Source organism: Populus euphratica, unplaced genomic scaffold (genome assembly GCF_000495115.2).
Source record: "Populus euphratica unplaced genomic scaffold, PopEup_1.0 scaffold2.1, whole genome shotgun sequence".
Lineage (NCBI taxonomy): Eukaryota > Viridiplantae > Streptophyta > Magnoliopsida > Malpighiales > Salicaceae > Populus > Populus euphratica.
The window spans coordinates 7,642,803-7,669,466 of NW_011499846.1; the positions used below are offsets into that span (position 1 = coordinate 7,642,803).

Sequence of the window (26,664 nt, forward strand, 5' to 3'; positions counted from 1 at the left end):
TACTAATTTTAAAATTTTTAAAAAATATTTTAAAATTTTAAAAAATTATTTTATATATTTTCAAATATAATTTGAAAAATTATTAAATAAATATTTTTTTAATAATTTTAATATACTAATTTTAAAATTTTTAAAAAATATTTTATATATTTTCAAATAAAAATCTATTTTAAAAAATATTCCCAGTGCAGGGAACAGAGTAAATCAATGATCTCCCAAATTCCCGCCAATTAACGAAGATCGAGAACACTTGCCGGGAATTTCATTTAGTTCCCGCCAGCGACATTCCAAGTTATTATTATTGTAGTAATATCTGGAAGTCTAATTTAAAAAACCATCTCCACTCTCCTCCCTTTTCATTCTTCATCTTCCCAATCCCTCTCATTTATTTTGCTCGCTCTCTGTGTTCAGTCTCTATCTCTCTCGAAGCTGCATAAAATAAAATAAAGATTGAAAAAATGGCACCGTCGCGTAAACAGAGCAACGGTAGATCACCAATAGTAAATCCACAGCGCCAAATAACTGCCTTCTTCTCCACGACGACGACTCCTTCTCCATCTCCTCCACCCACGCTCTCTAAAAAACAAATCCCTAATTCCCATACTAAACCTAACCCTACCCCTAGCTCTCGAACCCAAAGCCCTAGTTCTAGCCCAACTACTCCTTCGCCAGTCCAATCTAAGCCTAAAAAACCCTTATTAGTTATTGGACAAACTCCTTCACCGTCTCCTTCAACAGTTGGAGTGTATGGCAAAGAGGCGGTGGAGAGGAGGGTTAGGGTTTACTGGCCCCTGGATAAGAGCTGGTACGAGGGTCTTGTTAAATCTTACGATGATGAATCGAAGAAGCATTTGATACAATATGATGACTGTGAAGAGGAATTGTTGGATTTGAGCAATGAGAAGATTGAGTGGGTTGAGCCATGCGTTAAGAAATTTAAGAGGTTGCGCAGGGGTTCTTTGGGTTTTAGGAAGATTGTGCTTGAAGATGATGAGATGGAGAATGTCGAGGGCGATAATGGCGGTGCTGGTGGTGGTGACGACTCGAGTGATGAAGATTGGGGAAAGAATGCGGAGAAGGATGTTAGCGAGGAGGAGGACGTTGATTTGATGGATGAGGAAGAAGCGGATGATGGCAAGAAAGGAAAGAGAGGTGGGAAGGATTCGAGGAAAAGGAAAGCGAGTGGAGAAGGTGGAAAGTTGGATTTGGGAAAGAAGGGAAAGAGTGGTGGGGATGCGAGTACGGGAGGAGTCAAGGTTTCTGTTGTGGAGCCTGTAAAGAACAAGGAGAGTAAGTAATGTTTTTCCTTCTATATTTGTTTGAGATAACGAGGGTTGTTGGAAGAAATTTATGACATGGATTCATCACATTTTGTTTAGAAAAGCCTAAAAACACGTACTGAAGTCAATAATAAAATGGGTTTTGTTGGACATACTGACTTGTTAGACATTACATGAGAGTTTCTTTATGATTCAAAGGGCGTCCTTGTATTTGCAGTTTCTATCTGGATATGTTTGTCTCTGCAATAGCATCTTCATTTATGCTGTGATCACGGTTACTGCCGAAGGATAATTACTTTGCAACAGTAAATGTATGCTTCTACAAATTTTTTGAATAAAAGCAGCTAGAACAAGGTTTTACATTCCCATAAAAAGGGAAAAAAATAACAATTAGGTTACGTATCCCTGTTGTTGAATTTGTGCATGTTTTACTGCAGATGGGGTTTTCGATGGCTTTGATAATGCCTTGATGACTGATGCATCAGAAAGATTTAGCACGCGTGAAGCTGAAAAGTTTCCATTTCTTGGACGGTAAGTTCTTATTGCAACAATGTGGTCCGTATGCTCTAGTCTTCATTCATACCTATGATCGTACATCATTTTGAAGAGAATGGAGAAACCATTCACTTCTTTCAGCACATTGTCTGCCTGCGTTATTTTCATTTTTATCCCTTCTCACGCATGTGAATCTCATGTTTTAGGCCCACTGATGTACATCTTGATGTAGTGAGGTCAACCCAGCAAAATAATGAAGTTAATAAATAAAGAACAAAGTAAATAGTTGATGAAGCTCCAACTGTTTGTTGTTTTGAATGAAGCATCACCCTTGATTGCTACTTGCCTTGATTCTGAAACAGAGAACGCAGGGATGCAAAGAGAAGGCGTCCTGGAGATGTAGATTATGATCCCAGGACTCTATACTTGCCTGCTGAGTTTGCAAAGAGTTTAACAGGTGGCCAGGTAGGGGCTTTCATGCACTGATTGGTTTGAAACTATCTAAGGAGTTGTCTTCTTGAATTTCATTGTTTGTTATGTGCAGAGACAATGGTGGGAGTTTAAGTCAAAGCACATGGATAAGGTTTTGTTTTTCAAGGTATGTACACAAGTCAGATGGATTTCATACATTCATCAAATCTCTCTTGACTAGGTTCTGCCTAATAATAATTATATCATTTATGCTGGTGCAGATGGGCAAATTTTATGAGCTCTTTGAAATGGATGCCCATGTAGGAGCTAAAGAACTAGATTTGCAATATATGAAGGTAGGATTCATTAAGTGCTAACGATCATGAATACTATCTTTTGGACTTTGCTGTCTTTGTTGACTCTTTCTCAATGCAGTCATTTAATCAGAAGGCATCAAAATTGGCCTGAGGCATTTGTCTTCTATTCTTGGTTGCATATTTTGGAATTTATTTGTTTCTTTGGATTTTGACTCAAGTTATTATATGATTCCTTCCTGGATGCTTAGGGAGAACAACCTCACTGTGGCTTTCCAGAGAAGAACTTCTCTTTGAATGTGGAGAAATTGGCTAGAAAGGTTGGCCTGTACTTATTTTCTTCTTTTTTTATTTAGCCTCGTTTTTTTCTCCAATGAAATTTAACAAGCTGCCTTGAAGAGCAGGGTTATCGAATTCTTGTTGTAGAGCAGACAGAAACACCTGAACAGTTAGAGCTTCGTCGCAAAGAGAAAGGTTCTAAAGACAAGGTTTGAATTTATTTCACGTCCCTGAAATGATTTCATTTTTTACCTGCAGTCATTTTAGGACCATGTTTAAATCAGATTCAGAAATCACATGAAACTCAGTATAGATGTTAACACTAATCACATGTTGGATTACTTGTCTTAATAATTTTTTATGATGTTTTAGGCATTCTCTTGTTAGTTTCTTTCATCTCAAGTTTTGGCAATTATTTCCCATTTGTTTAGGTTGTAAAACGCGAAATATGTGCGGTGATTACAAAAGGAACACTAACTGAGGGGGAGTTGCCTTCTGCAAATCCTGATGCTTCTTATTTAATGGCACTGACTGAAAGTCGCCAGAGTTTGGCAAACCAAGGTCTTGAGCGGATTTTTGGTGTTTGTGTTGTTGATGTCACTACAATCAGGATCATTCTTGGACAGGTTTGTTGATTTTTATCAGATTCTATTGTGCAGGTGATGAGATTGTTTTTTGAGGCTTTGTTGATAATTCCTTTGTGTCATCTGTTTTGTTAATATTTTTTATTGTCAATTCCCTTTTCAAGTTTGGAGATGATGCTGAATGCAGTTTATTTTGCTGTCTATTATCTGAGCTGAGGCCGGTAGAAATTGTAAAACCTGCTAAAATGCTTAGCTCCGAAACTGAGAGAGTAATGGTGAGACATACTAGAAATCCCTTGGTCAATGAGTTGGCTCCCCTCTCAGAATTCTGGGACACGGAGAAAACTGTTCAGGAAGTCAAAACTATCTACAAGCGTGTTGGTGATCTTTCAGCTTCTGGGCCCTTAAATAAATCAGATTTGGATACAACTAACCTTAATGTTGAAGAATACAGGCCAAGCTGCCTGCCCAGCATTTTGTCAGAATTTGTCAATAAAGGAGAAAATGGAAGCCTTGCTCTCTCAGCTCTTGGAGGCGCTCTCTATTATCTTAAACAGGCATTTTTGGAGGAGACATTGCTTAGATTTGCAAAATTTGAATCCCTTCCTTGCTCTGATTTCTGTGATGTTGCTAAGAAACCATACATGATTCTCGATGCTGCTGCCCTGGAGAACCTTGAGATTTTTGAGAACAGCAGAAACGGGGACACTTCAGGGTAAGGGTGTCATATGCTCTTAAATATGCCAATTTTTTTTTTCTCCTCATAATTGTTTGAGGTATTTTGTTATCTATGAAGGACACTGTATGCGCAACTGAATCATTGTGTGACGGCATTTGGAAAGAGGTTGCTGAAAACTTGGCTAGCAAGACCATTATACCATTTGGAATCAATTAAAGATCGCCAGGATGCTGTAGCAGGTCTGCGGGTAAGTTTCCAGTAGGTATTCATTTTCTAGCATGAGATGTTTTACTGGGTGAACTTTTTATATATATATAATTGGAATTCTAGACCTTGGTGAACAATTCCAAAGCCTCTACTGCTTGAACTAAAATTAACAGTTTATGGATTGATGATTTATTTTGAGAAAAGTGTCAATTAGCTATCATATGCCAGTTTTTCCATTTAAAAAATTAACAGGCGGTGTATTAATGCAAAACCTAAAACAGTATTACTGTTTTGATTCCCAAATAAATATGGGGCTCCTATCATTGGCATGGTTCATTGCCTTTTCTCTTTCCAAGTTTTTCAAAAAAATAAACTTCTTAAGGTCTTAGTTGTTGTTTGCAAAACTTTAAATCTTGGTCTTGCAGCTATGATGTTGCAGGTTCAAGGCTTGAGAGCAGCCACTTCTAGCAAAATTGCCGAAGGGCAAGACTATTTCCAAATGGTCCCTTCAATGTTTACACTTTGATGGGACCATAAATATCTTTTGGTTTTCAAAGTCCGAGTATAGAGTCTGCTTTTCTCCATATGATTAAGTGCTCTTGTAATTTTTCAAGTTTAATTTTGTGCAGAATATTTTGATGTCTTCAATTTTCTGCCTGATAGTTGCATTTCTTTTATATTTTTTGTTCTCTAACCAGCCAATTGCTGTTTGAGTTTGCATTCTGATATCATAGCTAACTTTCAGGGGGTAAATCAACCCATGATGCTTGAATTTCAAAAGGTGTTGTCCGGGCTTCCAGACATTGAGCGGCTGCTTGCACGCATATTTTCTACTAGGTAAGGATAAGAAGGAAGTAAGCATGCATCAATGTATTTTTCTAGCATTATGGAAGTACTGAACTCCGTGTAAATATGTTTCTTATGCATTATTTTATTGAAAAACAGCGAAGCCAATGGAAGAAATGCATATAAAGTAGTTTTATATGAGGATGCAGCAAAGAAGCAGCTTCAGGAGTTTATATCCGCTCTACGTGGCTGTGAATTGGTGGCCCAAGCATGTTCTTCGCTTGCTGTCATTTTGGAAAATGTGGAGTCTGGACGGTTGCATCATTTATTAACACCTGGTACTTTTCAGTTTGTTGTTCTTTTATTGTTTTTGTAAGATTGTAGTTTGAAATCTTATTTTGTTATGTAATTGTAGGTAAAGGTCTTCCAGACATCCTTCCAATTCTTAAACATTTTAAGAGTGCCTTTGATTGGGTAGAAGCCAACAATTCTGGACGTATAATACCTCATGAAGGTGTCGATGTGGAGTATGACTCTGCTTGTGAAAGAGTCAAAGAGGTTGAATCTAGTTTGGCTAGACACCTGAAGGAACAACAGAAATTACTAGGGGACAAATCAGTAAGTTCCTGTCCAGAAATAGTAGTCTTCTCTTAATTTGTTTTAGTAAATAACATCTTCTCTCATTACATGACCTATTTTACAGATTACTTATGTCACAGTTGGAAAAGAGGCATACCTGTTAGAAGTTCCTGAACATCTGCGTGGTAGTATTCCTCGAGATTATGAGCTGCGTTCATCCAAAAAGGTAAGTGATGCATACTGAATGTTTGGTTTTTGACACTTCCTTGAAAAAATAGCAAGTGTTTGGCCAATTAATCAATGTGACAGGTGTAACATCATCTAATATGTCGATTCCATTGTAAAAAACATTTGAAAAGTTATCACCATCTCTGTCATGTGGTGATGCAAATACTGTTGTGCTAGTATGCATTAACAAACATTGTGAACACATAAGCAAATGAATTGTGTTTCTTGCCTTTTTAGCTTCCTTAAGAATGGCTTGTCATTGTGCCATGGAATTGCAACAAAAGTAACTTGGAATTTTAGTCGTTTATACTGCTTTTGCCTAATTTTTACCATGGTCATATGAAATATTTAAAGAAAAGGTCGTGTAAACATTTTTTTATAATATAAATAGATAGGGTCAGTATCAGCTAGCATGCCCATAAAAGCTGGCAGGTTCCAAATATGTGATCAGGTGTCAGAGTGTGAATGAGAATGATGGTGTATGCATTTATAACAACGACCTGATTTTACTTTTATTTATTACCAACTACAATCTATGTTAACTGGGTCTTAACTTTGGCCATAGCAAATAGCTTACTGGTCTTATGAAATTTGGTTTTCCTTGTCGCTATCTTGTTTGAATTCTTTTTCTACATGCTGCCTGGGACATGCAGGGCTTCTACAGGTATTGGACTCCAAGTATTAAGAAGTTCTTAGGAGAGCTCTCACAGGCTGAATCTGAAAAGGAGTTGGCGTTGAAGAGCATTTTGCAGAGGTTAATTGTGCGTTTTTGCAAGTACCATGACAAGTGGAGACAGTTAGTTTCTGCAACTGCAGGTTTGTGCACCAACTTTATTCATGTAGAATAGGATCTTGATTTTGAATATGCATCTCTCTCTACACTAGCATTTCTGTAGAAAGCTAACAAGAACAAAATGTATTTCAAGTAGAAACCAAATTTTCTCTTTCAAACAGGCAGGCGCTCCCACTCATTTGTGGGATGGAACTACTGTCATGGTATGATTTCAATTCATTTTTCTTGACTGAAACTGGTCACTCATGATGCAGAACTGGATGTTTTGATCAGTCTGGCAATTGCTAGTGACTTTTATGAAGGACCTGCATGTCATCCAACCATCGTAGGTTCATCATTGTCAAGTGAAGTGCCATGCCTTTCTGCAAAAAAATTAGGACACCCTGTTCTCAGGAGCGATTCTTTGGGAAAGGGTGCATTTGTCCCAAATGACATTAGTATTGGGGCTTCTGGTTGTGCCAGCTTTATCCTTCTCACTGGTCCTAACATGGGTGGAAAATCTACTCTTCTTCGGCAAGTTTGTTTGGCTGTGATTCTGGCGCAGGTAAATTATCTCTCCTTTAAATATATGTTTTGCCTGGTAACCATCCACATTTTCCATCTTTGATTTTTTCCCCCACAGATTGGAGCTGATGTCCCTGCTGAAAGCTTTGAGTTGTCTCCTGTTGACCGCATCTTTGTCAGAATGGGTGGAAAAGATCATATTATGGCAGGCCAGAGTACATTTTTGACAGAGCTCTCAGAAACTGCATTGATGCTGGTGAGTTTTCTTGGCAATTTTGAAGCATTTCATTTAAGAGAAAGGGTCATGGTCCCTATGATCGTCCCAGTTTACAGACGTGGCTGAAATGGTGATGTGTAGGAGGATGTCGGTGATTGTGAGTAAAGTGCCAAAGTCTATGCAGCTTTTCCAGTCAAATTAAATTTCTGTAATGCAGAATTTATTAATTCTATTGATGTCTAGGTTCCAAATCCTTGCAAACTGTAACAGCACAGATCTAATTGGTTTCAGGCTTTCAGCATTTTCATGCCTAACCTTTTTATGGATACTTGTACAGTCATCGGCAACCTGTAATTCATTGGTGGCGTTGGATGAACTTGGACGTGGCACTTCAACTTCAGATGGACAGGCAATAGCGTAAGAATATATTCGAGATTTTACTTTTCAATGTCATGGATTGTCTCTCAGAACTTTGCATTTTTTTAAGTTTCTGTTTGACAGTATACTGGTAATTTAGTCAATCTTGTTTCTTTTCTATGCTTTGCAGCGAATCAGTTCTTGAACATTTTGTCCACAAGGTACAGTGTCGAGGAATGTTTTCAACTCACTATCACCGATTAGCTGTAGATTATCAAAAAGATTCAAAGGTATGTTTGTATTTCTGGAATTTGTTGATGTTTGTTTCTATTTTTGCTCTGAAACTGAAGCCTTTTAAACTCAGACTAGGACAATTTGATTGATGTGCTAGTACTCCTGATTTGAAGCTCTAGGACAATTCACCTAAATCGAGATATTGTAAGCTATTTAAATCGCTGGACCATTTCATAAATATTTTGAGTGAATTATTATTTTCTTGTCGACTACAGGTCTCACTGTACCATATGTCATGTCAAGTTGGAAATGGAGCTGGAGTGGAAGAAGTTGCATTTCTTTATAGGTTGAGACCTGGTGCCTGCCCTAAGAGTTATGGTGTCAATGTTGCAAGACTGGCTGGTAATGCTTTTGCTACTTTACTGCCCTTTTTAGACAAGATTTGCATGTGAGCGGAGACTGAAACTGAATAATTAATGACTAATTTCCAATGAATAGAACAATGACGTGTGTTGATCCTTGTCAGAAAATTTAAAGATTCATTTTGAGTGCACCTTTTGCTATCAACAGATTAGAACTTTTATGTTCGTCACTGGACCCCTTTGAACTTTCTGCCACATGTTGTTTGTCATTATCGAGTGTAACTTTTGCTAACAGTATTTTATGTCATTGTCGAGTGTAACTTTTGCTAACAGTATTTTACAGCTTTTATGTCCGTCACTGGACTGCATTGAACTTTCTGCCATATATCCCAATAAAAAGTTTGAAATCATTAACCAATTTCTTGGCCACTGTTTCCATTGAATCAGATCATGAATTCCAATCTTCTAATTATTTCAGGACTTCCAGACTCGATACTTCATAATGCTGCTGCCAAGTCTAGGGAATTTGAGGCTGTATATGGCCAACACAGAAAGGGATCTGAAGGAAAGTTGGCCATTCAAAGCTGTGACAAGATGGTAGTATTAATCCGAAGTCTGATCAATGCCACAACAAGCTTTAGTGGCCATAAGTCTGCTGGGATCGATATCAGCTCAGTGACCAAACTTCAGGATAAAGCTAGGATATTTTTGCAGTAAAATTGAAGTGACCGAATCTTCTGCTGTTGGACACTTCAGCATTTCTCCATCTACCAGACTAATTTTACACTAACCAAGATACTCAGGGAGCTTCTCTCCTTCAAGTCATTGGAGCATCTGGTATTTCTGTTGGCCTGTCCTCTCAAATTTTGTGATTTGACTCTACATGATATAACTTATAGCTGTGATTGATAGATATTTGACAGAGCATGCGGTGCAAATTTAATTCAAAATTGTGTCTCGGGTCAGATTGAATTTGTATCGGTCATTTTCTCAAAGATGGCTAATTTTTTGTATAGTGGTTGTATCGGTGATGGAATATTGAAAGAATGTTGTCCCTGTCCCTGTCTCTTATCCAGAAAGGGATAGTGCTCCCAGTGTGTATGGTTGTAATGTCTAAGAGGTGGGTTCAACGAACAAAGGCAGAGGTTGTTCATAATGTGACTTGCTTTCAAAGCGATACATGTTTTGGTCAGGCTGGTGGTTCAACCCTACCGATTGGTGTTGCTATTGCATTTTTCAACTTTTTAGTTATTGGGTGGGGTTTTAGTAATGTGAAATTTCACACTAACCCTGGATGTGACAGATTCTAAAACCTGTTCGTGTAACTTATGCCCTCAAAATGTGGAAGAATGTTGTCGACAATATGTGCATTGATGGAATGCTCTCATACAAAATAAAAAAAATAAAAAAATCAGAAGTTATTTTAGGATCATGCCTATACTAAATGATGGTGCTCATCTTCTTGATCCTCGCCCTCATCTCCATCAGAGTTTGAGGTGTAGTCTTCGTCGTCATCAGAATCCTGACACGCAAAGAATGAAAACACTCTTGTTAGCTTGCAAATAAATTAATTGAACTGTGCTGCACCCTTCGCAGTGGCACTCTTGTTATCTGTCTGCATTATCAGGTGTGCTCACCTGATATTGAGATCGAATGCTTTTATGAACTGCTGCAATTGTCCAAAAAACTATATACATTGGGAATAGAATTCCACTAGCTCTTAAGACGAGCAACTGCAAAATATACCAAGAGGAGAATCAATAAAATGAGACGCCGAAACTGATTCAATTCAGAAAGGATAAAGTTAGGTTGAACTGTGAGCACAGTGAGGAAATCAAATGCTTACAGTAACAAGTGTAAATGGGTAATCTTCTGTTCCACCGGTGAGAGTGGCATGAAGATGTCTCAAGAGCATAAGGACCGTAAACTGCAAAAACAAAAAAAAAAGAAGTCTACATTGTAAAATATCCCCTGAACAACAATATGAATGAATTTTTCAATCCCCTTGTCTAAGTTTTCAATGAAAGTTATGAGGAAAAAATCCCTAAAAATCCTCCCCTCCCCCGCGCTCCGCTGTAATGAATAAAAGTACATGAAAAGCATGGGATAGGAGACAGAGAGGGATGGAGGTAGAGAGTGTAGGTGGGGCAGAATAGATACTTTTAATTATTTTTTGTATACTTTTCTTTATCTTTTTTTAATAAAAAATAATACACTAAAAATAAATTATTTGAAACAAAATTAGAATAACAAATCTCCTCTCTGTTTTTTTTTTTTTTACCCGAGCATCGTCACCAACAACCACCTTCTAGATCAAATTTCATGCCAAACCAGCAATCAAACAGGAGAATTAATCCTTAAATCACAACCCCGTAAACATAATCATCATTCAAAACAAAAACCCATGAGAAAAAAACACAGAACAATCATTCTTACAAATTGTAATCATATTACCTAGAAAAACCCACTATAAGCATTTACCCAGAAAACACCAATGGATTTCCAATTGTAATCATATTACCTAGAAAAACCCACTGTAAGCATTTACCCAGAAATGATAGCTAATTGTAATCATATTTCTCTAATCTTTGTTTTTGTTTTTGTTTTTGTGATAGGTAATTTATTTTTGAATATAAATTAATCTTGATTTAACTTAAAATACATACGTTTTCATATATATACTTTGAAATAAATATTGAAATGAATGTTTAGAATTTAATGAATAAAATATAAATATTTAAATTTTATTTATGTAATAAGTAAAATATGAACATAATAAAAATTCAATCCGTGAATACTAATTATTATTCCTAGATAAATAGTTGTTTTTTAGAGTTTATTTTATTTTATTTTTTTATCATTATCATCAATGCAAAGTGAGGATTTTTTTAGAAAGTTTTTCATCAACTTTCAAATCCAATAAATACTCAAATACATACATATCTTAATTCAATAAATAATAAATAAGGTGTTAATTGAGTGTTAACTTCGATATCAATTATCAACCTTAAATATTATTTTTATATATACTTTTTAACTAGTATTATTATTGCAAAATGAGGATTTGTAGGGATTTTCATCAATTTTCTAATAAAACTTTAACAAAGGGCAGTAATAAAAATAAAAAATAGAATATTTTAGTTGAAGGATATTTATTTTTTCTGTCAAAATTCATAGTGTTTGACCATTTAGCGAAAGAGGAACTGCCATCAATAAACTCCAGCTTCTTTATTTATTAATGAATTTACTCGATTTTTATTTTCAAATAAATAGAGACGTGTTAAATAAAAGGTCAGATAAATAGAGACGTGTATTGCTTGTGGGACGGCAACAATAGGGGAAACTCGTCTACGTTTTTCCTCACATGACCTAACCGTGGGTTCTAGCACGCATGGTGGTTCCCAAACAACTGTAAGAATTCACCTTCAATTTGACTCCCTCCTGGTCCTGGGTAGTTTGAATGGTAAGCAATCCCACCGAATTTTTAAATGTTAAAGTTCCCGTCCAAGCCACTCGGTCAACCAAAGCACACAATATAATAGTAGTTCCCCATACAATAAACCGAGTCAATAGCTAAGCTATCATTCTCTTTTCTTTTTGTGTTATTTTTTTGTTATCACAATCCTCTTAAACTAAGTGTTAAGATTATGAATTACGTTCAAGCATCGTATGATGAACAGGTACTTACTGTTAGAGCCAAAAACCGGCAGCAAGAAGCGCTTCTGTCCGCGGCGGATGAGCAATGTGAGTACTCCTCGGCACCAGCGGTGGCTCTTTCAGCTATGCCTCCTAATTCTTGGTTTTCCGGATCATGTTCTCTTCTCGGGATTTCCAAACTATCTCTGCCATGACCATTCATGATTTCAGTACATCACAGTTTTGGTATAATCGTAATCATAATAGCAAGATAACCTATTTATATGTAAGGAAAAAAAAAATAACCCAAGAGACTGAAAAGACTTGAAAATGACAGAGAGTAGTCGACGTTCATGGACCAAGCAAGTAGCAAACAATTGTTCAGCGTCAGCTGTGACCTTTTCGGTATTGTATAATGCAGCTTTCAATTCGATTAGTATATTTTATATTCTGCTTATTTGAGGAAGTTTGCAATTCAAGGGAAGGGAACGCCAATATTCTAAAACGCGCATTAACAGTTGGAGGATAATGCCACGCGTTCTCTTCTTATCTATAATTTTTTTAAGGGAATATGAATGTACCTAATCGTCATTGGCTCAATCATCTCACACTTCCTTGAAGGTGCCGAGTATCCTGGTTCATAATTCTGCAAGATAAATAAATCAAATTTCATTCTAATTACTCACCTGACATCCCTGAATTTAAAAGAAGACTAAACCGATGTAGGATCAAATAATGAATTTCCTCGCAAAACAATCTTCTGAAAGTTTTTTAGTACAAAAATTTAAGTTCCGTGTTGCTGGGGAGAAACAAAAGTACAGTGGATATCAAAAGAAGATCGCAGGCTCCAAAATTCAAAACTGAAAACGGGTCATGCGAGAAATACGAAATTAAACACAAATTCAAAGTAAAACAGGAACAAATATTTGATTCATAGAAACCAAAAGTATCTTCCAGCAGAGAAGGGGGGAAAAGAAAAGGAAAAATCAGGAAAAGGAAACAAGGAAGCAGTGAACCCAGAAAAGAAAATCAAGATTTTAATATATAAATCGTAAGAGTCTCAAACCTGGAGACATATTTCACACGTTGTGTTTCCCTTCTCGTTACACCATCTCTGTATGCAATCTCTGTGTGCAAACTGAAACAGATACCATTTTTTTAAAAAGAAAAAATCATAAACAGAAGATGAAAATCAAAACTACATGGTATCTGGCAGAAGAGCATGAGGTTTACTGAATCTGTTAGCTTACCTTGACAGTTCCAGAGCAAGCACAAGGAGCTTCCAAGCTCTTACAGCTCTCAAATTCTGCTTCATGGCAAATCCTACAGTGTGGTATTGCACAACTTGTCTGCAAATCATCCACGAACAATACAATATCTCCCATTTTTGTGTAATTTTCCCTTCCTTTCTATCTAGTTTTCAAAAATACGGCGTAATTTTCCCTTCCTTCCTTTCTATCTAGTTTTCAAAAATACTTCTCTCCGGTCTCCTCTCTGTTTTTCGAAACCAACTTTTAATCCCCGTCTTCTTGGGCTAACTCGGCTTTAAAAAGGAAAGGAAGTGGCTTCAAATCCCAAAACTACCCTTAATAAAATAGATAACTTGAAACATAACCGCAACTCCATTCCCTTTTGTTTCACTCTTCTTGCGTATCAACAACTTACTACGAGTTTTTTATTCTGAAAAAAAAAAAACTTTATTTCATAACAAAAAAAGTAAAGTATTGTATAAGAATGAAAAATATTAAAGAATTTCTCGAAAATACAAAAGAAAATACCTAGCGAGTAAGAATGAAAACCTAAAAGTGTTCGTTCCTTCAAAAAAAAAAAAAAAGGATGAATGATTAAATTAAAAAAAATTATATATTTATTATATATTCATTCATTTTCTTCTATTTTGTTTGTTTTTATATTTTAAAAATATTTTAAAAAAGTTTAAAATTTTTTTATTTTAAATTTAATATATTTTAATGTTTTCAAATCATTTTAATGTGTTAATGTTAAAAATAAATTTTAAAAAATATAAAAATATTATTAACAAGTATTTTAGTATAATAAATTATTTAAAAAGTAATTACAATCACGCACTAATAAACTTGTAAATCTTAATATGATGTTGACAACAACGGAGAATATTCATCTAGATTTTTTTTGGTTAAATCCAGTTTAAAAAAAATTAAAATTAGAACAATATAAATATTTGATATGATGGTAGTTTCTGTTTTTTATTTAAATACAAAGAAAAAACAGTTTGATTAGTCAAATAGTTTTTATTTTTTATATCTGATCTTTTATATAATTGTATTTTAAATTTTAATTTTATAAAATTTAAAGTATTATATTTTTATTCATTTTACATGTAAAATTACTTCTCACGACAATTTAACTACATACATCTCTTAAATCTATTTTCTTCCACCGCAATCTTTCACAGCACCAAACACCCACCGCGTCAAGAGACGCGGTTGAGTAGAGCTGGAACGTGAGGCTTCGTTTCTTGACTTTCACAGGGATACGTGAGCCTCTGTTTCTTTGTCAAACAGCCTGCGAATTGTATTATACATACAGAAAAGTAGCAAGATACTTTTCCTTGGGTTCTAGAGCGTGTAATTTGGGACCATTCAATTTTATTCTGTCCGTGAAATTCTTTGCTTGTCTGTCTGTGCCTGTAGGTTTCTTTCCTTCGAGCTAAACAGAACACTTTGTGTCTCCATTAGTTAAATAATGGTGATTGGATTGCAAAATCAAGGATGGAAGAATTTTATTTTTTTGATAATATATTGGATGTTAATTATCTATTTAAATTCTTGCGTATTGGGGTTTAGTTTGAATTCATGAAAGTGTTACAAAATTGTAATTAAACTCGGTAAAAATTAAGGTCAATTTTTTTTTTGTTAATATATTGGGTGTTAATTATCTATTTAAATTCTTGCGTTTTGCGGTTTAGTTTAAATTCATGAAAGTGTTGCAATATTGTAATTAAACTCGGTAAAAATTAAGGTCTTAGAATGTATCATGTGTATATATTTAGTGAAAACAAAGGAAGTGGACATCAGCTTTTAGATCGAGGCGGATGTCTTGATTCTATTGTTCAATATATTCTTAAGGAAGATTTTAATAGTAATAAATGAGGTTGTTATGATCAATATTGATCGGTCCATCAGAACAAGTCCAGCTCTTTTATGCTGGATTGGTATTTTAATTATATGTATGGTATACCATGCTAAATTAATTGAAAACCAATGATTTAATCAAACTATGTGAATTTTGTAAGAAAAAACAAGATCACAAAACCATCTTTCGTGGAAACCTGATATTGAATGAAGAAGCCCTTGACCACATGTGACGGATCAAATAGAAGAAATGTAATTTTATGATGTTGGGTATTTTTTTAAAATTGTTTTATTTAAATATGTATTAAAATAATATTTTTTCTTATTTTTAACATTGTTATATCAAAACATTCTAAATATAAAAACAAAATTAAAACTATAAGGTTATATAAAACATTATAAATATAAAAACAAAATTAAAACTATAAGCTAGTTGTTTTTTTCATTTAAAAGTTTTTTAAAAAATATAATTTGAAACCCAAAAGACCGAGCTCGTGATTTTATTCGACTTTCTATTTAAATGGTTTCGAAGGTAGATCGTTTTTTCACTGTGGATAATAAATAAATAAATAAATGATTGTGAAAAGACAGAGGGGCAGTCCCGTAATCTACTTATTCCACGAGAGACAATCAGAAATAATAGTACCGGTGAATAAAAACAGAAAAAAGACCGATTACAAGACACACTACTTCTCTTTAGTAGGTTTGAATGTAAAGCCTTGGATCTGCTATTAACTAACGGCTCTCTGGCTACCTGAAATTCAAAAATACTGGCCCCCACCTCATCCCTCCTTTAAAATTTAGAAACAAAAATTACGTAATTCCAAACGCGCTTTACGAGAAAACACCAAAATTTATAGCTGTGATTCACTGGGCCCCCACTCCGCTCTCCATGAAAATATTCGATCACCTATCTACCTGGGAAATTAGGAATAGCGGGTGGCATCTTTTATTTTAAGTTCTTGGTCTTTATTAATAATTTTTGCCCTTCTGGAATATAATTATTGGTAATTATTGTTTTTGAATGTATTATTTATTTAAAAAATAACTTAAAACACTGATTTTTTTAATTTAAAGTATGAAAAAAAATTAAATTCTTACAAAAGAAGTTTCGGACAGCAAAAACAAATATAGGGTACGGGGATGCTGACATTTGTGCTTATCCCCTCATCGATCTTATCTCTTTCTCTTTCTGGCTTACCATTTGGATATTTCTCATTACGTGGATCTCTAATTGGCTTAAGAAGAGACGATGCAAGATTTTTCAAAACGTTTAAGCAAATGCAGCAAGTCGGCAAGTTGTGCGTTGTGGGGACATGTGGGCAAAGGACATCACTTGCTCACCATATTACGTTGATCTTGCACCTCCATCCGTGTAGGAAGGTGATGCTGTCCACGTCTTGTATAATGAGTTAAGATAGGGTTTGTCGCGTATATTTTTATAGGCTATGCTAGCTACTTATCTCCATCCAATACTTCTCTGATTCATGCTCTTGACAAATTTACATTTTGTGTTCGTTGAACCAATGATTTTTCTTCCCAGGAGGGTAATCGGTGTTTAGATTCGATTGGCCATGGCATGGAGATAATAGCATTATTTGTTAGGGTTCTCATTTATGGGTTTAGGCGGACCTAACTATAAGTAGGAGACTTGACAAATACCCAATCAGGACTCAGGAGGCCAATTTGGCTAGGTGACGGGTAAAGTGCAAAAAGGCCATACGTATTCGAATTGGGTAAGTCAGCCATTGAGTAAATTTGTCAAGATCAATCACGACAGGACGCTAAATTGTGCAGTTATAGAGGATTACTAAACAATTCATAATGTGATTAGGAGAGGATGGCCGTTGAAGCAATCTTTGCCTTGAAGTTCTTGCATTGGACAATGGTGGTCTCTGAATAAGTTGGGTTTAGATAACTTGCACAAGGACTCAGCCCATATTACAGCAAATACTCACCGACAGGGCCGAGCTAACTGCCAGACCAAGTGGAAGGGCGAACTGAGTCTTGTCTGCCGCATGAGGCCCAGGGAACCTCTGTAACTGCACAATTATACTCTAGCTTAGCTACGGAAGCTAAGGCGAAAAGTTTCACCCATGCGAACTTTCTTTTTAACCTCGAACCAAAGGCCACTAATTTAATGAGAGATTTTGGTGAATTGAAGTTTCTTTTAAGCTAAATGAGTATTCTGTTCATGAAAGGTCGAGGATTATTGGAAACCATGCATTCTGGTCATTTCAACATGAATTAAAATGAATTTCAAAGTTAAAAAAATCATTCTCTTCTATCATTCATGATATAAAATTGAATTTTAAATATTTAATTTGATTATTCGCGGTTAGATTTGATGTCTGGTGAGACTTGCTGGTGGATTGAATTTTGAAGTCCTCATATCCCAATCCAATTTGCAACATGATAATCTACTTTTTTTTTGTTTTTTCCCCCAACAGTAGATCTTTTCATTGATAAAGACTGAATTCAAAACCATGAAAAATTCAAAACCCAATTACGAATCATAAAGAGACAGTCTGATACCCTTTTCATTGATAAGACTGAATTCAAAACCATGAAAAATTGAAAACTCAATTACGAATCATAAAGAGGCTGTCTGATATCATTTCCATTTTCTACCTTCTGTTTTCAAAGATTAAATTTGAAAATAGAAATAGAAAACTTGCTTTATTTTTCAAAAACCAATAAACCAATTGTTAAAGACCTTCAAAACCAAACAAAATGGTTCTAAATTTCCTATACATTTCAAAGACGAAAGCCCCAAGCATACCAAACCTCACCGGAATAATTGAAGAAACAATTTGAAATGCCCTAACCCACCAACCAGTACCGTCCAGCATGTGCATCGCATTAAAAGCATATTAATCCGGGAAGATAAACCTCTAACGAATGAAGAGATAGAGGTTGCTTATTGGCTGTTGAAGCAACCCCACAGGATGCCAGGTGGTCTCCAACTTGCTCAAGCAATAGCTACAGATTTGGACTGAAAACAAGACCTGGGCAAAGGAATCTTTCGTGGGGTTTGGGTTTTTGCTCGAATATTAGTTTGATTGAACTTCATGAAGCAGCCCTTTTGGATCATTGGTGAACTCATCTATCAACCCAAGCAAGCCTTTCTACGTAATGCCGATATATAAAAATCTTCGTGGTTTGTGGATAGCTTTTGATTGCAACGCTTTTGGTGTTCTGGGGCTCCCTGCTTATTCTGCCGTTAGATATTTTTAGGCCTGTGATTACAGTCATAATCAATTAGTGTCCTCGATTTATTATGAAAAACCAAAATATAAAAAGTGTATTTGGTATGGGGATCGGCTGTGACGAGAACCATTTATGTCCATAAAAGGTGCCAAGCAGAGGTCGATCGCCGAGATTGGCAACCTTATCTCTCACAGTCGTGATCAAATGCCAGTTTCACCGGACCGGTTTATATGTTAATTTAATTTAATTTTTTTTAATACAATCTCAAATACGTATTCTTGATTGATCACTAGAAATTAATAAATTTTAATTGATAATGTCGTCGTGATCAAATGCCAGTTTAACCGGACCGGTTTACATGTTGATTTAATTTAATTTTTTTTTAATAAAATCTCAAATAAAATTTTTTTTATTGATCATTAGAAATTAATAAATTTTAATTGATAATGTTAAAAAGAAAATTTAAAAATACACAAAGATCATAACACAAGTAAAGCTCATAAATCTCACATTAAAATACAAATTAATGAATCACAATTTTTTTTTTTTTTTCCTTGTAATCTAAAGTGTCACTTTTCATTCTTTCTATATAAATATCAAGCAAAGTAACTCAAAAGTCAAAGTGATATTGCCGTTTCCTCTTTAATATCAGTACTTTATTCGGAAGCAGTCCCTTTTCATTTCGAAAGCCTCATTCCATTATCTAAGCACAAACAGATTAATCCAGTAAACTCAAAACCGGCACAGAAAAACCATTACCCCCTATAAATAGAACTACCTATTAGGCCTTTTTCGTTATCAACATTTTGAGGCCAGCATTTTTCTTAGAGCTGTATATGAAAATCAATTACGAGTAAGAAAAGAAAACAGATTATCAAGCTTACTAGAGTTATGGAAGGAATTAGTGTGGAGAACAAGCACAAGATAGTGGTGGCAGTGGATGAGAGTGAGGAGAGCATGCATGCTCTTTCATGGTGTCTCAACAACCTTATTTCTCACAACTCCACCGCCACGTTAGTCCTCCTCTATGTTAAGCCCCCGCCAGCCATGTACTCTTCCTTTGACGTTGCAGGTTTCTAATAATTTCTTGCTCTGTTTTAGAGCTTTTCTTCCTTGTTTAACTAGAATCTATAGTGATATCTGAAGAAAAATATTTGATTACAGTGCACATGTTCTCGACTGATGTGATTACGGCTGTGGAAAAATATGGAACCGACTTGGTGAACTCAGTTATGCAACGAGCAGAAACCGTCTACAGGAACTTCAACAAAAGAGTAAAGTACCAAACTCTCTCTTTTCGTGCGTTTGATCTGTTTGATAGCTTTCTTCCCTTTATGTCTGCTCAACGACGGAAGCTCTGCGCAGGTAAAGGTGGAGAGAGTTATTGGGAGTGGAGAGGCAAAGGATGTGATCTGTAATACAGTAGAGAAACTTAAACCTGACACTTTGGTCATGGGAAGCCACGGCTATGGTTTCTTGAGAAAGTAATGAGTGACTTTCACTGGCTTGTTAAATTGTTTTAATTAAATCACAACGATAATTCATCTGCTATGGACATAAGGATCATATTCTCTAATTCATTGTTACAGGGCTCTCCTCGGAAGTGTGAGTGAACATTGTGCCAAGCGTGTCAAGTGTCCGGTTGTTATCGTGAAGCCTCCTCATGACAAATGAATACGTTTCCCATCCAACTCTTTCCTAAAGCATATATGATGAAGGATTCTAGCTTTCTTCCGGCAACCGTCTAATAGTACATGCTACCACCAAGAAGGGGAAGAAGGCTTGTAGAAATGATAAATCTACATTACATGTCACCCTTGTGTTCGCTTGCATCATTACATGTAATCATCACCATGTGTTCGCTTGCATCATTTCATGTAGTCACATGTTTGAAATATATTGGACCGGTCTTACGAGGTCCTTTTTACAGCTGATTTTTAAAGATATTGTCTTTCTATATGGCTAACCTTATCTTATGTGTCATGTCAAATATTTTGTTAGTTAACTTGAGTTTATAATATATTTTTTATTGTTGTTACTTTATTTTTTATCATGTTATTAAATTAATTAAGATTTATTTTAATTATCAAAATTTCTCTAATTTTTTTTAAAATATAATTGTCTTTTAAATTTTTCTTATTAAAAATAAGCTTGGTTAGACATGCAAGAAATATTTTGGTATTTTTTTATTTAAGTTACAGTATATACTATTTATAAGCCCACACTAAATTATGGGTTGAACTAAGTTATGGGTGGAATAATTTTTTTTTAATGTAACAAAAAACGTTATGGGTTGAATAATTTTTTTTTAATGTAACAAAAAACATTTATATTAAAGATAACTATTTAACAATATTATTAAATATAATTTTATAAGTTAACCTTAAAATTTCTTAACCCGACATTTTATATTATCTAGTTTTAAGATTAAATTATGGGAGAATTGTCTCTACAAAACCCAATCAATTTGATCTATTTAAAATAATTTGAACAACTAAAAAGAAAAAAATAAAAAAAAATGATGGGATTGAATAAAAAAAAAAAAACCCTCATTTTCTAGTCCACGCATTCGCATCTAGATGTCGTTGGTTTCTCTTGAGGACAGGAGTACAATGGAGTGGTTTTAGCCTTGAATCATGTTGAAGTAAAATGAAATATAGAAAGTGTGTTTCAATTTGATTTTAAGCTTTTAAACTAATAAAATGTGTTATGGGTTTGGCAACTGGATTATGGAGATTCTTATAATGTATTTTTTTGTGTTTTTAGATGAAAATAAATAAAAATAATAATTTTTTTATGTAGAAAACTTGGCTCCTAATTCCCCAATCATTGGAGGCAGCCAAAAATCATTGTAAGCCTGACCTTGGAAGCATTGTTTACATGATTAGATGACAAGTTATTCACTAAATTTTGTTTTCTGGACAGGCGCACAAGCCTGGCCTTTCAAGCATAGGAATGCCTTGATTTGTTTTTTTAAAAATTAATCAGAGTTGGAGGCCTAGCCTTCAGTGTGCCTAATCTCTTACTAAAAGGCTCGGCACACAGGCTGACCATCTAAGTGCAGGCACATGCCTAGCCCATCCCTTGAAGCCCACGTATGGCAAGGCTTCATTCTCTTCATCTTTTAATTATTTTATTTTTATATTATAAGATAATTTTAAAAAATAATTAAATTGAACACAATTATACCATATTTTCCAAAAAGCATCACAACTTTGTTATGGTAATGTTAGTAATTATTTTATTAGTAATTATATATGAACCTCATATATTGTTGTAAAAAATTTCTCATGAATATTCAATGAGAATAAATATTTATTTATAATTATTGATTAATTATAAAAAAATTATACAATTATCTCAAATTAATTTTTTATTTTATTTTCACATACAATCACATAAAAAATATCAATATATAATTTTCTGTTTTTTATTATAACTTTTTTTCAAGTCATGATAAGCTTTTATTAAACAAATCAAGAGGAAAATGCAAATACATATATATTAGTTAATTTTTTAAAAAATTTAAGGGTGACTGATTCATTTTATTGTGATTTAAACAATGAAAAGCTGCAGTCCTCAGACACTAGTTTAATATTTTTGTTACTTCTAATAATAAATTAACTATTTTACTATAAAAAAATTTAAAAAAAATCTATTATCCCCATTAGCAAGGCTAATTGTTTTTGTTGATAAGGACAAAATCATTATTTTACCATTACAATCTACAATGCAAATAAAAACACAGAGCTACAGTATTTTACAGTGTTTAAAACCACCATTCCGTTTTAGGTTTTTTCTTCATTATCTTAACAAGCTGAATAACATCTGGGCTCACAATGGGTTCAAAGAGTCCAGCAGAAAGCCGAAGGAATTTATTGGAGCGATGTAATCTTCTTCTGGTCCTTCAACTGCTTTAATTTGTCTCCTTTTCTTATCTTTTCTTTTCTTTATTACAATTAATTAGTCCTATTTTTTATTGTTAAATTTATTTCTTTTCCCCAACTTCTCCCATCGTATTACAAACACAGAAATTTGGTTGTTGACTAGTCACCGATCATGACTATGACATTGGTTAATATTATATTCTATATCAGTTTTGCTGACCAGCTTGTCACTCTCCCTTTATTTCCTCCTCTCCCCCAATTGAATCCATCGGTTTATGTATACTAATAAGCAAAAACCACTGAAAGGCTTCTCCTAACCGAAGGGTTGGTGAAAGAAAATAACATGTTCAACCAATTCAATGACAGACAAAGCACCATCTATCCATCTCCCTTCCCCCGTAATTTGCGTTGAAGGCTTTCTCTCGGCACTCAAAACACTCACTTATAATTCTCAGCCAAATGTCCTTACATGGTGTTATGTATGTGCACAGTGCCTTACTGGTTCTGGTGTGTTTTCTTGGATCGAAATACGGGAGGCTTGTGCAGTGTTACAGTGATTATCATATGGAAAAGGAGGAAAGAAAGAAAGGAATTGAAAGAAAAAAAGAAGAAGAAGTAATGTTGATGTTTAGTTAAACAAAAATTCTTTATTCTTAATTAATTAACAAGACGATATACATTTATTTTGCTTCTTCTTGCGTTAATAGACATAAACATGCATTTCTCATCATCCCTTCGTTGCATTTCAACAATTGACATTAAAATACTAACAGCAAAGATCTCAAATTAATGATATATAGAACCCGAATTGATTAAATTAGCCCTTCTTTCACTAGAAGAAGATTAACCCTTCAAAACAACCAGCGAGGGATCTTTTTCTCTACCCTTTTCTCATTGATAGTGCCCAAGCTAGGCTTCCACGTCCCTTTACCTGAAACCTGCCTACTCAAATATTCAGGCCTACTCTCAAAAATCTCCGTTAGCGCAGAATCATATTTCTCCGTAGCTGGCTTCTCCTCCACATAACATTCCTTCTTTCGCATAACAAGCTTTTGTTCCTCTCCAGCTCCAGCAGGGCATATCATAGCAAATAAAGGGAGAAACCTCGATGATGATAAAGAAGACCGTGATCTTAAAACCGAGTTCGCACTCAAAAGAACACGTCTCGCTTCTTCAGATGATAATGATGCTGGTTTCCCTGGCTTCATAGGCAGCATTAGGTACAACTTCATTTCTAGCTTCTTGTCAGCAGGCAATGGTGTTGGCCTCTTTTCAGTCAAATATGAGTGAAACTCGACCACAACTTGTTGTGGGTATTCTAGCATTAGCTCAGCCACTGTTAGCGGTTTATCAAACTCACAGACCCTACCATCCGATAGAATCACTCTCCCAGCAGAATTTGATGAATTGTGGTACGTGATGCAGTTTCCCATTTCAGAAAAAAGAAAAAAATCTTCATGCAAATCAATTAGCTAGCCAGGAAGGGTTAGTTTTGAGGGATCTTATATAGGTGTGTAGGGGGGGATGTGAGGGGTTTGTTAAACCGCTCCATCTCGTTACGGATGCTGGGGTGGGCTCGCTAGCAAACAAAATATTAGGTGTGTTTAGTCCAGATTGTTTGACCTGAGGACGTATGTTAGGCTCAATCCAATCCTGGTGGATTTTATTGGACTGCGACCTGTCTGTGGGGTCACGTTAAAGCTAAAGTTTTTGTACCAAACGGGTAGAGGAAGTCAAAGGAACGGATCAACTATAACTACATTAACTAATGTCTTTGAATTTAGATGATGTTACTGGATAGGTATACAGTTCTATGTTGTAGATCAACTAAAAAGAAATGTCCACGTAATGATAGTGTTTCTACATGAGGAAGAGAATTCTTGAACCGAATTATTCGTTCGATTTAATTTAATAATAAGCTAGATTAATTTAATAATATAATTATTAATAGCCTATGAGAATCATATTATTGATTATTTACTAACACATATTTTATCACCCGAAAAAGCTCGGTGTACTGCTTTCTTGAAAACTAATGTCTGGTGGTTAGAAAACGTCTTACACGCCGTTCAAAGACAGTTAAGTCTCTCTATATATTTTTTTAATTATATTTTATATTTTAAATCTGTATATAACGTGAAACACTAAACCCTTCTAGTTTTAGTTGCATTGTGATAACTTAACGGTGGAGTAAAAACAGGATGCTCCATGCCACCTAGAAGTCACGGCCTCAAGGGTTTATAAAACATGGCACGGGCGGCATGCAAGCAATAGAATCGAATACAATATATATGGTTGTTAAAAAAAAAAAAAAGGAATTGTAAAGGTTACGGTCTACAACATAACAAATTGTTTGGAATATTTAAAACTGAATTTAATTTCAATAATTAAATCAGTTTTTTAGTTTGGAATTCTTTTAAGAGTATTGATTTGAATTCTAAATGGAATTTAATTACTAAAAACAATAACTAAAAGCAAATAAGATGAAACCCTTTAATTTGCCTTAGTAATTCTCTTTGAATTAACATTAAAAATAATATTTTAAAAATACCCTTAACAACACAGACCTTATTTCTTGAAGAAAAAAAAGAAAAACTCTCTACTTCTCAAAGTTATCAATGCTTGTGATGTGATTTTTATCCTGTAAATGCTGCACTGCACAATTTAGCCCCGAGTTGCCCAAATATAATGTAACAATTGGTTTGCTTGAAATCTGCAAGCTCTGCTCCTTTGGGTTTGCTTGAAATCTTGGATTTTCATTTATGTGAAATATTTATGCAATTAATTACACTTGCTTTAGGAACTTGATGTTAGGTCCATTGCTTTATTTGTCAAAGCCCTTTCACTTTTCTGAGTCCACAAGATAATCTATAAATAGCTGCAGTGTTATTGTTTCTGTACCAAATTTATTTTTCCAAAAAATAATTAATATTGTTAATTTAATTTTTTTTTATATGTATTCTAAATAATATAATTGAATTCAATGATATAATTTGGTATTTTATTTTAAATAAAAAAATTATAATAGGTTATCTATTGAATTCAAATTATATGTTGAATGAAATTTAAGTTATATGTGATTTGATTGAGAATATATATTTTTTAATAAAAATAAAGGACATGTAGTGTTTGTTTTATATTATTACAATTATCCTATCATGCGTGAGCAAATAGCAAGCATCGCTACGAGAAAAGATCATAGTTTTAAAACCTGGTCTGATCCGATGGGTTAACCTGGGATCCGGCCGATCCAGAGCTGGAACAAGGCCGGGTTGATGAAAAAATAAGGTAAGTCATGACCCGGCGTGACCCGGAAACTCGGACGACCCGGCAAAACCCGGTGGTAACTCGTTGACTTTTGTGTTTTTTTTACTAAAACGACGTTGTTTTGAATTTTTTTTAAAATAGAAATTGACCCGGCCGACCCGTTCCACCCGGTCAAAACCCGGTGACCCGGTCGAAACCTGGAACCCGAACCTTGGACCGGGTCAGCTACCAAGCCGGGTTTAAAAACTATGAAAAAGACTCGATCAACTTAATTCAGATACTTTCAAGGGCTTTGCTATGATCAACTCATAAAATATATATATTTTATTTTGTTAAAGAAGAAACTCGCATGAAATTTCTTTCTTAATCGAAGAAAAAATAGTATTAAATTTCCTAGATAAGGCGGTATGTTCTTGACTTGCGAGCGCCAGCGAAACAATGTTCCGTTTCCATTTCCAACTACGGTTAGGTCCTCCATGGTTTTTTAGCAGAAGAAAGGTTAATTTTGTGATGGTCCAATCTGGTATATCCGCACTGGTAAATGGCAACTGGCAACTTGACCACCCAGGCCAGCGCGGAAGCTGTTTCGGCCACTGGCTCCACACTCTTAGTTCGGTCTTAGCCCATTTCATACCGGGCTGGACTCTCGAACATTTCAGTTTTAGCCATAGTCCAATAATTTAATTTCAATTTATACATAAACGAAAATAGATTAGTTTTATTTTACGGTGTCCATGACCTTAGAGAAAATAGTTTTGCACTTCTTTCTCAAAGAAAAAGCCTGGGCTGGTAAACTCATTGTTTTGCACTTCTTTCTCAAAGAAAAAGCCTTAAAATCATTTTTACTCGCAAAACACATTTCGACCTCATTCTATTTCAATTCGTGCTTTGACAACAATTAGTTTTATAATTTTACATTTGGATTGAAGGGATTTGGAAAAGTCAATCCTTAACAGTGACATGGACTTCTTTTTAATTACTTCATGGTATTTAAAATTACGATGATTACTTTTTAAAGTATTAGGATTATGATAGCAATTACTTAAAAATATATTAAAATAAAATTATTTTATTTTTAAAAAATTATTTTTAATATAAACATATCAAAAAGATTGAAAAACATAAAAAAATATTAATTTGAAGTAAAAAAATTAATTTTTTTCAAAAATATCTTTAAAAAACAAAAATAAACATGTCTAAACCTATAATCTATAAGAGGATCCACTTTCTTGTCCTTTTTTA

General features: G+C 34.6%; 4 protein-coding genes and 1 long non-coding RNA gene across 8 annotated transcripts; 2 read left to right on the forward strand and 3 right to left on the reverse strand.

Annotated features, from left to right (window-relative positions):
* Positions 1-256: 256 nt before the first annotated feature.
* Positions 257-9,488, forward strand: LOC105137312 (DNA mismatch repair protein MSH6-like). 2 transcript variants are annotated; one of them, XM_011043019.1, is made up of 21 exons: positions 257-1,290; positions 1,718-1,811; positions 2,138-2,240; positions 2,320-2,373; positions 2,468-2,542; positions 2,752-2,820; positions 2,905-2,988; positions 3,211-3,405; positions 3,528-4,078; positions 4,160-4,300; positions 4,964-5,086; positions 5,195-5,373; positions 5,451-5,653; positions 5,739-5,840; positions 6,496-6,658; positions 6,890-7,179; positions 7,258-7,395; positions 7,694-7,773; positions 7,904-8,003; positions 8,223-8,349; positions 8,788-9,488. In XM_011043019.1, the coding sequence occupies exons 1-21, from the start codon at positions 459-461 to the stop codon at positions 9,024-9,026; spliced, it is 3,942 nt and encodes a 1,313-aa protein (XP_011041321.1). In that variant the 5' UTR covers positions 257-458; the 3' UTR covers positions 9,027-9,488. The 2 variants fall into 2 exon arrangements, with proteins under 2 accessions (XP_011041321.1, XP_011041329.1); XM_011043027.1 differs by having other exon boundaries at positions 259-1,290; positions 4,160-4,289; positions 4,995-5,086.
* Positions 8,408-8,803, reverse strand: LOC105137306 (uncharacterized). The gene is made up of 2 exons (XR_844537.1): positions 8,613-8,803; positions 8,408-8,574 (listed from the first exon to the last, which is right to left on the reverse strand). It is a non-coding gene; the product is annotated as an uncharacterized LOC105137306 (long non-coding RNA).
* Positions 9,489-9,613: 125 nt separating the features above from the next.
* LOC105137355 (RING/FYVE/PHD zinc finger superfamily protein) lies at positions 9,614-13,592 on the reverse strand. 3 transcript variants are annotated; one of them, XM_011043096.1, is made up of 8 exons: positions 13,393-13,592; positions 13,196-13,350; positions 13,012-13,083; positions 12,527-12,591; positions 11,998-12,151; positions 10,156-10,236; positions 9,947-10,042; positions 9,614-9,831 (listed from the first exon to the last, which is right to left on the reverse strand). In XM_011043096.1, the coding sequence occupies exons 2-8, from the start codon at positions 13,328-13,330 to the stop codon at positions 9,745-9,747; spliced, it is 690 nt and encodes a 229-aa protein (XP_011041398.1). In that variant the 5' UTR covers positions 13,331-13,350; positions 13,393-13,592; the 3' UTR covers positions 9,614-9,744. The 3 variants fall into 3 exon arrangements, with proteins under 3 accessions (XP_011041398.1, XP_011041391.1, XP_011041382.1); XM_011043089.1 differs by having other exon boundaries at positions 13,196-13,349; positions 13,388-13,592; XM_011043080.1 differs by having other exon boundaries at positions 13,196-13,361; positions 13,400-13,591.
* A 5,297-nt stretch (positions 13,593-18,889) lies between these two features.
* On the forward strand, positions 18,890-20,234 carry LOC105137375 (universal stress protein A-like protein). Its single transcript, XM_011043105.1, has 4 exons — positions 18,890-19,340; positions 19,433-19,542; positions 19,634-19,752; positions 19,858-20,234. The coding sequence occupies exons 1-4, from the start codon at positions 19,160-19,162 to the stop codon at positions 19,940-19,942; spliced, it is 495 nt and encodes a 164-aa protein (XP_011041407.1). The 5' UTR covers positions 18,890-19,159; the 3' UTR covers positions 19,943-20,234.
* A 2,616-nt stretch (positions 20,235-22,850) lies between these two features.
* On the reverse strand, positions 22,851-23,691 carry LOC105137386 (uncharacterized). Its single transcript, XM_011043114.1, has one exon. The coding sequence runs from the start codon at positions 23,586-23,588 to the stop codon at positions 23,007-23,009; it is 582 nt and encodes a 193-aa protein (XP_011041416.1). The 5' UTR covers positions 23,589-23,691; the 3' UTR covers positions 22,851-23,006.
* Positions 23,692-26,664: the final 2,973 nt, after the last annotated feature.

Excerpts from the sequence above, each read along its gene's own strand:
- LOC105137312 (XM_011043019.1), top strand. The coding sequence starts at position 459 with ATGGCACCGTCGCGTAAACAGAGCAACGGTAGATCACCAATAGTAAAT. Across the intron at positions 2,374-2,467 it reads ATAAGGTTTTGTTTTTCAAG|ATGGGCAAATTTTATGAGCT; the intron begins GTATGTACACAA and ends ATGCTGGTGCAG. Across the intron at positions 5,374-5,450 it reads GCATCATTTATTAACACCTG|GTAAAGGTCTTCCAGACATC; the intron begins GTACTTTTCAGT and ends ATGTAATTGTAG.
- LOC105137355 (XM_011043096.1), bottom strand. The coding sequence starts at position 13,330 with ATGGGAGATATTGTATTGTTCGTGGATGATTTGCAGACAAGTTGTGCA. Across the intron at positions 12,152-12,526 it reads ATTGAGCCAATGACGATTAG|AGATAGTTTGGAAATCCCGA; the intron begins GTACATTCATAT and ends TGGTCATGGCAG. Across the intron at positions 9,832-9,946 it reads GCATTCGATCTCAATATCAG|GATTCTGATGACGACGAAGA; the intron begins GTGAGCACACCT and ends TTTGCGTGTCAG.
- LOC105137375 (XM_011043105.1), top strand. The coding sequence starts at position 19,160 with ATGGAAGGAATTAGTGTGGAGAACAAGCACAAGATAGTGGTGGCAGTG. Across the intron at positions 19,341-19,432 it reads CTCTTCCTTTGACGTTGCAG|TGCACATGTTCTCGACTGAT; the intron begins GTTTCTAATAAT and ends ATTTGATTACAG. Across the intron at positions 19,753-19,857 it reads GGCTATGGTTTCTTGAGAAA|GGCTCTCCTCGGAAGTGTGA; the intron begins GTAATGAGTGAC and ends TCATTGTTACAG.
- LOC105137386 (XM_011043114.1), bottom strand. The coding sequence starts at position 23,588 with ATGGGAAACTGCATCACGTACCACAATTCATCAAATTCTGCTGGGAGA.